At 42.7% G+C, this 12,292-nt stretch overlaps 1 protein-coding gene across 3 annotated transcripts in view; it reads left to right on the plus strand.

The window, feature by feature from the left end:
• PDE7B (phosphodiesterase 7B) overlaps nt 1–3,792 on the plus strand; it is a 274,020-nt gene extending 270,228 nt beyond the window's left edge. For 2 of the 3 annotated variants that reach the window (XM_005859041.2, XM_005859042.2), the window contains one exon: nt 65–3,792. In XM_005859041.2, coding sequence (XP_005859103.1) covers nt 65–300 — 236 coding nt within the window. In that variant the 3' untranslated portion in view covers nt 301–3,792. The remainder of the gene's footprint in view (nt 1–64) is intronic. The other variant, XR_001360702.1, reaches the window with a different exon arrangement.
• The last annotated feature ends 8,500 nt before the right edge of the window (nt 3,793–12,292 follow it).

The raw sequence follows: 12,292 nt of genomic DNA on the forward strand, positions 1-12,292 counted from the left end.
GTGAGGGAGGAAGGAGTATGTTTTACTGCCCTTGTGGTGATGCGTTTGGCCTTGCCTGTTTCAGGTTTCATGACCTACATCGTGGAGCCACTCTTCCAGGAATGGGCCCGTTTCACCGGAAACAGTGCCCTGTCTGAGAACATGCTAAGCCATCTTGCACACAACAAAGCCCAGTGGAAGAGCCTGCTGCCCAAGCAACACAGAAGCAGTGGTGGTGGCTGTGCTGGTGGCAGCCCAGACCACACAGACCACGGGACTGAGAATGAGGAGCAGACTGTGACTGAAGGCATCGCCCCCTAGTGCAAGCCAGGCCTGCCCCCTGCTCTGCACACAGAGAATGAGAACCGCCTTGAGCAGAGACCTCCTGAGAGGGGAGTTCTAGGGGTTCTTGACCATTAACCCAGCCACTCTCTGGGTTTCATCCTGGGGCTCTTTGGAATGCCACCTTGCTCCCACTCACCTGCCTCCCCTCCTTCTTCCAAGTGTACAGAAGCCATTCATCACCTCAGCATTAGCTGCCGAAATGAGCAACTCCATTCAGTAACATGGGAGCCGAGTCCAGGGGCAGGCCTGCCCCACACGGAGAAGACTGGGAGAAAGAAAGAGGTGCTACTGCCATGTCCCCACGGCCCTGGGTCACACTGTGACAGGCAGCAGTTCCTACGTCCAGAGCATTTTAGCATTTGCCATCTGACTGCTGATCTGCATGACAAAAACACCAGCATATTTGGAACTCCAAGGATATTGGTCTTAAGTGCAAGAGCACAGATGAGAGCATGAGAGAAAGGACCTTCTATTTTAATAATAATTATTATTATCAAATAATAATAAATCTTTTTAACTTTTATATTTTATGCACTAGACAATGGATCTAAAACTTTGGACTAAGACCCAAACTTGAACAGGGGGTTCATCGTTTTGTTACTGACTTTATGCCACTTTGGGTCAGAGATTTGGCATCTTCTCAATTTAAGAATCCACGTTTCCTATCCGATCTGAGGGGAAGGTGCTGTACAGTTCATTCCTTTGCACCATTAGCCAATCTATCTTTTATCAATAACTCAGTTTCAATGACATGTTTATATTCACCACATGTACATTTTCTGTAAATACCAAGCGCTACTGATTCCCATGCCAAAATACATGAGTATTATGGGATTGCTACCTGTATAAACAATGGCACTGTGAACAGAATCCTGTTAGTTTTAATACAAGAGAATGCATTTGTAAATATGGTATAGAGTTTATTAATATACTATTGTTTGCAGATAAAGGCCTTAACTTTAAACATCTTTCATCTTCTGAAAGCTGCCCAACTTCAGTCCTCACAGAAGTCCTTCTGAACTGCCTTCCCATCCCCATCTTTCTGCATCCCAGCTAAGGTCTTCAGTCCTCACAGAAGTCCTTCTGAACTGCCTTCCCATCCCCATCTTTCTGCATCCCAGCTAAGGTCACAAATCAAACCCAATAAAGTCTTGGAGGAAAGATTCTGGAAACTTCACGTGCATTCCACTTGAGACCACAGCGTTTGATCTGTGGCACCAAGCATCATTTCCTCAGATTCACAAGACCCTTCGGCAAGCCTGAAGTCACTTTTCAACGCAGCGATGTTGCACATTCTGTCCCCCAAGCCCGCTGATCAGCTTGTGTTAATGTGACTCTTGTCATGGAACATGGCAGTGGGTCAGCCTTGCAGGAGACATGGCAGGTCTCAGGAGTCTCTATGGCCCTGTCACCTAAGCGTCAGGGAATCCCCTGCCCCCCTCCCACCCTCCCGTCCATGACTGTAGTACCAAAGCACCTTTGGTTAATGGTTGGCGTGCACTTCTTTGGTGTTCATCGTAACTGGATTTTTCTTTTTCCGTAATTTCATGTGAGTAGCTGCCCACCTGTTTAGCTGAAGATGGGTGACGTTATTTAAGAAGAGAACATATTTCCATTTTTCTCACAGAATTTACCTTCCTGGCAGGCATTATGCTGAATCATGGCTGTCACTAGCAGAATCAGCTGGGAATTTTGTGGCCATTTTTCTTCTGCAAACACTTGGCTGAAAATCAGCTTGTGACAGTCTTCTCTAGTCGGCTAACCTTTGTGCATTGAACCTTCTGTTTAGAAGCCCCCGCATCACTAATGTTAGGTGAAAATCAGCACTGCCCTTTCTCTTTACCTTAAACGGGGTGGTGGTGGCAGGTGACTTTATGATAGTGTCTGCCGCTATCCAGCTGTTTCACAATAGAACGCCAGTTAACTCTCATTTCCTACGTGCAGCTTTCATTTCTCCTAACACACAGATGAAATGTTGGAAACTTGACGGGACTGTAAGAAGTTCCTGCAGAGAGACGAAGGCTTGCGGAGTTAAGGTTTAGGAAGATTTGGGAACGTTGGTTATAGTTTTATTAAATATGGAGAGATTGTCAGATGGTAGTAAAGAAAGCATGAAAAACTCATGAAATGGATGGATTTGATAAGTTGAAGTAGTTGGTAGGGGTAAGAAGGGAAGTTGTGGAAACTTAACACTAACTTTGTTTTTTTTCTGTAATAACTATGAACTGACAGAGGATTCTTTAGTGCTGTAATACTCGGAAGCTCTCAGCTTGGTAGGGCCCCAAAAGGGAAGATGTTGAATGTATTCCTGCTTCCAAACCTCACTTATGTTGGTTTGATGATGCAGAAAGGGCTTTTGAGTCGTCTATTTTTAATGTCCATGAGATCAAAGCAAGGACAGCAGTTACTGGGGACAATACAGTAGAGATTAAAAAGAAAAGGCTATTTTAGCTCTACCTTGACTTTAGGAAATGGACTTTGTTTAAATTATATTTATATTGTAACTTAAATAAATAATATTAGGGGCGTTTTTACTAGTTCCAACTTTATAGGGCCAAAGTATTTATGCTACAATTAGGTCTTAAAGAAAAAGTCACAGAGAAAACTACCAAATGTCCAGGGGTTAAGCCTATGAAGCAGCTACTGGTGCAATAAAAATCAGAAGTAAAATGAGACATGATGCATTTGTGGCCTCCGTTCAGTCATCTGGAGATTTCTTGAGTTCTTTATTTTTAGGCAAAACAAGAGAATGTGAAAACATTTTTTTCTTGCCTACCAGTAGCTCTCTTGCAATATTTCAGTGGAAGGAGTCCAGTTACTAGTCAAGACACAGCTGCAGATCATCCATGGACCTTGTCTTCACATTCTTCTTCTGGTCCATGGGCCACCAATAGCTGACTTGACTTTAATTCTTTCATTGCTTGAGAAGAAAGGGTCAAAGGGCTATTTTTAGTAAGCAAGGTAAAGTTGAAATCAAATTAAAAGAGAGAAAGAGAATATATAACACTGCCAGGCCTGGTAGGCAAAGCCTGCTTTTCCTTGTAACAGCCTCTGTGAATAGTTAGAACCTTGTTCATGAAACCCTGACCCACCCATAGCCCCTGCGAGGCTGAGTCAAGATCCCAGTTTCTAGTGCTTAAGGCTTCCCGCAAGGGGACTCAGAGCACATCCTGCAACACTGTCCTTATATAGTGCTTCCTACAAAACGCAGACCTGTTTTGTAACCTTTTCTCATGTAGAATCGGATATGCTCATTGATTTGAAAATTGGTTATGAGCTTGTATCTCACTGTATTTCTTACGCTTTGTTCTTTTAAGCAAACCCTTAAAATTGTGTTGTTATGTGTACACAAGTAAGTTTTGGGGGGGAAAAAATAAACACCTTGTGAGTTTTTGCTCAAAATGTGGCCTAAATATCCATTGGCATGTCTAGATAAACAATCAAAATAAAGATAATTTCTTAAAAATATAAAAACATGCTAATATCCTGATTCTCACCAAGTAACATGTTACCAGCTATCCAATTGGATTCAACAAAAAGGACCCCGTGCTAAGTAGAGGAAACGTTCAAGAAAAAGAGCACAGATGCAGATATGGGCCATGAGACTCCTTCCACAGGGGGTTGCAGAAATAGCCATGTCCTTAAAGGCATCACCAGCCAGTTCATCCCAAGTTAGGGAAACAGGGCCACCATTCAGCTCTACCTTTCCCCTGAATCCTGATATTTTTCTAATCCACATTTGTAAAACTCATATATGAGAGAGAATGGAATCCAATGTTTTATGTGGGGAAAAGGTAACAGACTCAATTCAAAAATTACGTGTTCAAAATATGGTCTTGCATATCAGGATTGGAAGCCACCAAGTAAATAGAACAGTTCAGGCGGGATGACTGAGTGTCCCACATTTATCTAGAAATAGAGGAGAACAAAACACAACCCTTGTTTCCCAGAAATGCCCTCCTCTCCTTATAACCCATGTCCATTATGTTAAGATTGGTATGCAGAATCTCATTGATTTCTTAATGCCTCCCATGTCTGAAGGCAACGCCCCTTATCCTTTATGCACGTTCTATGTCACAAAATCAAAATAAGACCCCAGTGTAAAGATCCCAAGTAAAGGGCAGACATGACTTAAATGTACCTGGAAACTTAGCTGACACATTGTCAAACAGGCCACATCAATGTGAGCAGTTGGATTCCAATGCAACAGATATTGATTGAGGATCTACTATGTGCCAGAGACTGTGCCAGACACTTGTGATCTAAAAAGACCCCGCCCCTCCAGGAGCATGCAGACTTGTAGAGAGACTGGCATTGCCAGTAAGCACTTCCTACGGGATTCATAGACCGTCTGTGAGGGCTCAACCGCATCCAAAGCTCTCCCCTGCGGTACATCATGGAGCACAGGTAAGCTTTGGAGACTAAAGTGGGTCCCCATCTTGGTTCTGTCACTAACCTACTCTGTGACTTCAGGAAAGTTACTGAACCTCTATAAAATTATCTCTAGACGATAATATCTTTATCATATTGTTGTGACAAAGAAAAGAGATTGGGTACAAAAAGCACCAAGCACTGCCTGAGACGTGGTAGGCTTTCCAGAGTTTCAAGAAGGTTGGCAAATAGCTATTAACACCTGGTTGAGAATGTGGAGAATATATGGGGGACATTTGGTAAAGAAATGCTGGTATTCTTACCATTTGCAACAGCATGGATGGAACTGGAGAGCATTATGCTAAGCAAAATAAGCCAGTCAGAGAAAGATAAATATCACATGATCTCACTCATTTGTGGAATATAATGAACAACATAAACTGATGAACAAAAACAGATCCAGAGACAGAGAAGCATCAATCAGACCGTCAAACCTCAGAGGGAGGGTAGGGGAGGGTGGGGGTAAGGGGGAGAGATCAACCAAAGGACTTGTATGCATGCATATAAGCTTAACCAATGGACACAGACAACAGGGGTGTGAGGGCATGAGTGAGGGAAAATGTGGGGGGATGGGGGGTAATGGGGGGATAAGGATACATATGTAATACCTTAATCAATAAAGAAAAAAAAGAAATGCTGGTGACTTTACATTAGGAAATCAAGCTCATGTTTACAGTTTTTCAACAGATTGGTTAATTTACAACTTATTTATTGCAAGATTGGGTAAAAGAATTAACCCTTCATGTCGTCACTCAAAAGAAAGCTCTTCCTCAGCTACAGCCCGCTTTTCTGTTTGGTCCTCTATAGTCAAGAGTAGAAGATAGATAGTGTATCTTGCTTGCAGTTCTGTCAGAAATTTCTGGGAAGGAAACAGTGGGCAAAAAAGAGAGAGAGAATCATTTCTCTTCCTCGTACCCATGCCTCCAAAGCCCTCATTCTGGCTGGGGATAACAACTCTGGTCCTCTGTGTCAGACCCTGAACCTTTTCTGGGCTTGCACAGGCTCGGAGGGAGCAGGTGGATTGGTGCCTCTGGGATGCACATGGCACACACACACACACACACACACACACACACACACACACACTGTCCTAGGGCAGAACAGAGAGCAGAGGGCTTCTTACCATCCCATCAGAGAAGATAGGAGACTCAGTCCTGCCTCCATGGGAATGTAATAGACAACCAAACAAGGAGCTTTTCACTATGAAACTGTCCATAATGGGCTTTTCTTTTTTTCCCACTTAAGCCAGAGAGATGATTGGAACAATTTTAAGTTTTAGCTGGTATGGTTTGAAAATTGCCTGTCTTGATCATCTAAGCAATGACGTATTTTCTTATTCAATTGCCTGAAATGCTTTAAATTCTAATATTCCAAGGGCTGATTTATTCTTCAGTAATTTTTCCCCATTTAAGGACGCAATATGGTAGAGGTTTAAAAGTGTGGCTTTGGAGTCAAACTGAGAAGAATTCAAATCACTGTTATCATTTGCTATTTAACCCCAAGTAGTTAATTTAATCTTTCTGAGCCTCCGTTTCCTCCTGTATAAAGTGAGAGTGACACCTACCTCCCAGAGTGAGGTCAACATTTGAGACATACATAACATATAGTTTCTAGCTGAAGGAGTGTACTCAACAAATGTAAATGTCTATATATTTTAAAGAAAAAAATCTACAAAGTGGGAGTTGGGATACATCTTTTGCTTTCTCTAGGTTGTACAATTTTTGTGCAAAAGGAAACACAAGACCAATTAATAGACACTGAACATGATTATAACTACAGGTGACCAACATGACTGTAAAATAATCCTTATAATATAGAAAAAATGTTATAAAAATGTATTATAGAAGATGAAAGTGTTCCTATGGAACTAAATACCTAAGACCAGAGAAAATAAGGAGCTATCTTCTTTTTTTAATATGTTTTTATTGATTTTAGAGAGGAAGGGAGGGGGAAAGAGAGAGAGAAACATCAACATTGATAGGCCGCCTCCTGCACATCCCCTACTGGACTGTAACAGCCCATCATGGACTGTTTCATAGCAAACAGCTCCTTGTTCACTCGTCTGTTACATTCTCATGGAGGCAGGACTGAGTCTGCTGCAGTCTTTCCGCCGCTAGGGTTCAGTTATCTGGAGAAGGGGCTGCGTATAAATGGATAAATTAGACATGAAATATAAATTTGGAAGGCATGTTGGGGGAGCCAGGGGAGGCTTAGCTCTAGTGACTAAGCTCTCTGAATGTCCGGACCCACGGCTTTTTATTCACACGTTTTGCCCTTTAGCAAAGCAGATATACATATCCAAGGTAAAGTCCAGGTAAACAATAATGGACCATCAGGTTAGGGGAATTGCCTTCGGCTGTTCCAGCAGCAGGTAATAACATGCAGATTTTCAGCCCTGCTGAATATGTCCATTCAACCTTTTGAGGACTTCTCGAATTTATTATGACCTGCTGGACTTAGCCTCCAGCAGTCTCCTCTCTTCTCTGATGGGATGTTAAGAAGTGCCCTACTCTTCTAAGTGATGGGGATCGAGCCCACAACCCAGGCCTGTGCCCTGACTGGGAATTGAACATAACCTCCTGGTTCGTGGGTTGGTGCTCAACCACTGAGCACCTGGGCCAGGCAGGAACTGTCTTTTTTTATGTTAAAGTAAATACTCCTCAGTCAGCCAGAGTGAACCAACCTGTTTAATCTACTCCTTCCCTAGAGTCCATGACAATACAACCCAGGCTAGAGAGAAGGTTTACCTAATAAATAAAACTTGATGGTTGTGAATTCCACTCACATCCTACAATCCTCTGATGTTTCCAGTGGCCCTTCCTCTCATAACTTCAGATCCTTTCTGGATACTGACAGCAGAGGCAGAGAAATACAGGGTAGTCTCTGTAAATAGATGACCCTACAATCTAGTTCACTCTTCTAAGCTAACATTTTCTATGCCGGGCTGGGGTCTCTTCTCCACGTCCTGCACGGAGAGAGAGACGTGAACCGGTTGGTTTAAGTTAGGAGGTGCTTTTGGGATTAAGGAAAAATGAATTGGACAGACACAAAAATAGATTAAAGGCTTGGGCTGGGTGTGGCATCTGCCCTCTCATGGAGGGACAGACAGAGAGAGCCAGCACCGGAAGCAGTTTTATTTATACTCGAATTACAGGAAGTTACATCACATCTGGGTGGGCCTTGAGCTCCTGGCGACATCACGAGATCCATCCCCTTAACACTGGGCGGGAAAGTCAGACTGAGTGGCGTCCAATCTTTTGACTGGTCCTGCCCTCAGGGCATAGCTCTGCCTTCACTCTGAGTTTCAGTTGAAGTAATTAAACCGAGTGTTTACTAACGGCCCTCAGCAATTTTCAATATTGCTTTAAAATGTGACAAAGATATTCTTTAAGTGTTCCCTGAAGAAAAAATGGCTTCAAACCCAAAGAGTTTGAGAAACAATGGGTTAAAGACACAGGTTCTCTCCTGCAGCCTCTGTGTGCTAATGGAGAGGATGGGAGTGATCTCATTTGTTTGGATCTAATTGTGGTTTCACATCACAAAGGCCTCCTTGACCACACCCCATTCATCATTTATCACATTACCTCCCCATTTATCATTTGCCTTAATATTGCTAGTGACTACTAGTAATTTATTTTTATTGATATATATTGTGTGTTCTACCCAATGTGAGATGTAATATAACAACTGTGGTTAATTCACCTGAGTTTGTGGCTTGATTTTACTACTTACCAGGTGTCTGACCTTGGGCAAGTTTCCAAACATTTTTTGCCTCAGTTTCTTCATTGGTAAAATGATGATAAAAATATCACCTATTTCATAGAGTAGCTAAAGATTAAAAGAGTTTGTGCTTGTAAAGCACTTTGAATGGTACCTGACACATAGAAATCACTCAATAAGTGTTGGCAAAAGCCATCTCCTTCTCTTTCACCTGTGCACAGCTCTCATAGACCTGATCTGTAAGCTCCTTGATAACAGGAATAACTCCTTGGTAACAGGAATAACTACCTAATAAATATAGTCTCCATAGCGTAGCACAGAAGGTACAAAATAAATACTTAAATGAAAAAATGTATTTTTGATTGATAAGTTGAAAATCACATCAGAATAATATGCTAATATTTAAATACAAGCAAATAAGTTCTGATTGTAACAATAAATGTCCCAAGAATTTGAATGCAGTTGTTTTTCTCTCTGGTAGTCTTATTTGTTTCTAGGAACGTGGTTGAGAAAGATAATAGGTTTTCTCCTGTCCGTTTATAAGCCTACTCTTCTAAGTGATGAGGACTAAGAGAATGCCCCCGAAAGACTTGATGTCCAAAGACCGCTAGTTTTTCTCCCTTCCAACTGGAAAAGAAGCTGACAGAAGGACCACAAAGTGCTTTCTTTGAGAGAGCAAACAAAAGCCCCATTTTAATACCCAATCCAAGAAAAGACAGAGACAAATGCCAATCCTCATCTTTAAAAGAAACGTGGCCATAGCAGATGAGTCTCCTGCTCTGTCCTTGTTCACTAGCACCCAAGATTACCTCTCAGGACTCCTGCTTTCTTCCCAGGAGGCAATTACACATGCATATGTAAAGGTGTTGGCAAAGGAAGCCTAATGGACCAAAATGCAGGGTCAGTGGGGGGGTTATTTATTTCTTCCTACTCCCCACTGTTGTATTTTTGTTTGGATCTTTCCAACTGGGGAGTCAGACTTTACATGTCAATGGACTTTCATCCCCATTTGAAGAAAAATAACTTACAAATGAAAACAAAATATTGATAGTGTCATATACTAGCAAAAGTGAGAAGTATATTTTCTAATTACAGACACATTTTTAAGTGTTAACTTGTCTGGCTTGTTCAGTCAATCACTGCACAGACAGTGAAGTCTGGAGCATGCGTGCCCACCTCTGAGCAGGATGAGGTGAGAAGGATCCCAAGGGGCAGGCAGACCACCAAACAACAGCCTTGTGCCCGGGCAGGGCCTCCCTCTGAGAGTTTGGGTTTGTACGAGTGTCATGGCAAGTGCTGTGGGATTGAGGGGGAAGAGGAGGAAACCTGGATTGAATATCTCAAATGCCTACTGCATGTTAATAACATTTTATTTGGGCTAGCAAACAAACCAGGGAGCAAGCAATTACTGGGCATCATTCTTTCTTCTTCGTCATATTCAGAACTAAGTGTTTTAGGGACACAATTTTTTTTTTTTATGCACGGTTGGTAAAGACTCTAACCGGATGTCGAGTATGTCATCAAACTGTCCACATAAATCAATTTACTTGTAAGAAGTTTTCCTGAGGCTTCATTTCACTTCAGAAATAGTAATAATATAGCCTATTTTGCAAAGCTGTAGTGAGGATTAGAGCTAATAATGTATGTGGAGTGCTTCTTCGTGTTTTGCATATTATTGACACTTAGTAAATACTTGTTTTAATCCAGCAAAAGCAATGGTGAGGCTGCCTCTGTTCTATTTTTTTGCAAGAGATTATTCCATTCTTTTTCTAACTTAAATGAGACTGTCAATGGAGATAGGAGGCAAGGAGGAGAGATGACAGGGGGAGTGGAGTAATGAGCTTCATTAACATGCAGGGGCAATAAGCACTTCAGGGAGAATAACCAAGATGAAACAACCTCACTACTCCCCTTGTGTGTTAGTTTCCTGGGGCTGCTGTAACCAATTACCACAAACGGGGTGGCTTACAACACAAATGTATCCTCTCCCCGTTGTGGAGGCCGAAGTCAGAAACCCGGGTGTCAGCAGAGCCGCTCTCCCTCTGAAGGCTCCGGGGGAGAACCCTCTTTCTTTCTTAACTTTATTTTTATTGCTGACACTATTTCAGATGTTCCCATTCCCCCCACTTTGCAGGAAGAGTCCTTTCTTGCCACTTCTAGCTTCTAGCGGCTGCCGGCATCTTTGGTGCTCCTTGGGTGGTGGCAGCTTAGCTCCAGTCTCTACCTGTGTCGTCAGATGGCCTTTTTCCCTGTGTCTATGTCTCCGTTTTCTCTTCTTATAAAGAAATCAGTCATAAGATAAGGGTCTACCCTAATTCAGTTTGATCTCGTTTTAACTAATTACACCTACAAAGGCCTTATTTCCAAAAGACGTCAGAAGTCCTGGGTGGGCATGAATGTTGGGGAGGGAGGCGCTTTTCAGCCCAGTACACCTGTCACCCCTCACTTACCAACCCCATGCACTACCTTTCCTCATCCCTACCACACACACAGCCACACAGGTTACAGGCACGTCCTCCACATCTCCCCTGAATGAGGCTATTGCAGGGGTGGGCAAACTTTTTGACTCGCGGGCCACAATGGGTTCTTAAACTGGACCGGAGGGCTGGAACAAAAGCATGGATGGAGTGTTTGTGTGAACTAATATAAATTCAAAGTAAACATCATTACATAAAAGGGTACGGTCTTTTTTTTTTTTAGTTTTATTCATTTCAAACGGGCCGTAGTTTGCCCGCGGCTGGGCTATTGGGACAGATTGCTTCATGTTTGAGATATGGTTGATTTTGCATATTTGGAGGAAAAGCCTGGAGAAATCGCACAGGAAGGAGGGTTAAAAGCACATCTTTGTTTCTTCTAGATTCTTTCCTTACTAATTCAAATCTGCCAGGGGGGAGAAAGTCTTCAAAAATCCCCCTGGCATCAACCACCTGGGGATGATGTGATCTCATTCCACATTTCCATGTTTTCACTATCTCATCATCATCATTGTTCCAGATGTTTCCATCCACTCATTCATTATTTTAGAAGCAAAGCATTTGATGTGAGGACCGGTCCAGGAGGTTTGGCCATGGGAGTGGGTAGCTTCAGAAGTGCGGAGGACAAAGTTATTGCAGATAAGGAGCAAAAAGACCCCAGCGAGATGAGTTATCTACTTCAACGCTGAAGTCACATCATGCAGGATGATGTCAGGACTTGGGGTGAGAAACCTGAGCCCCTCCAGTAACTGGGATAGAAAATATGGAATGTCAAATGATGAAGGCAACAGGAGGCAGTGGCACTCATGGCAAGAACCCCAAGAAGAATCATTTTAGGGGTTTAGATCCCTCAGTGAGGGTGGAGGACTAATAGTGAAGTGAAGCAAGACCTCAGGTGATACTGACCCCATCCTTAACACTGACATGAAAGACAGTCGGTAACAAATGGCTTCCAGAAAGCTGTGTCCTTAAGGGACAGTTTTTGATTGAAGCATGAAAGATAAACAAATGCCTGGTGCAGAGAGGAGAGAAATACGAATGTGTCTATCCTGGGCTGGAAGCTTCAGAGAATGGAATAAAAAGGTCAGAGAAGATTGGATCAGAATAACATGAGAGAAGATAAATGAATGAAGCTTTATTCTTAGGTGTTGAACCAGGTTGGGGGGGGGGGGGCGTGATTAAGCTGGCAATTAGACTGCCCAGAGAATTAGTCCCAACATTCCCTCTGTGACTGGGAGGAGACTTGGGGAGTTACAAAACCTTCCTAGATCTACTTCTAAGCCGTAGGGGAAATGGGGGAAATTCTGAGCTCTTGGACGATGTGACCTATTGTGGTGGCCCCA

The sequence above is a fragment of the Myotis brandtii genome, unplaced genomic scaffold, assembly GCF_000412655.1.
Source record: "Myotis brandtii unplaced genomic scaffold, ASM41265v1 scaffold123, whole genome shotgun sequence".
NCBI lineage: Eukaryota > Metazoa > Chordata > Mammalia > Chiroptera > Vespertilionidae > Myotis > Myotis brandtii.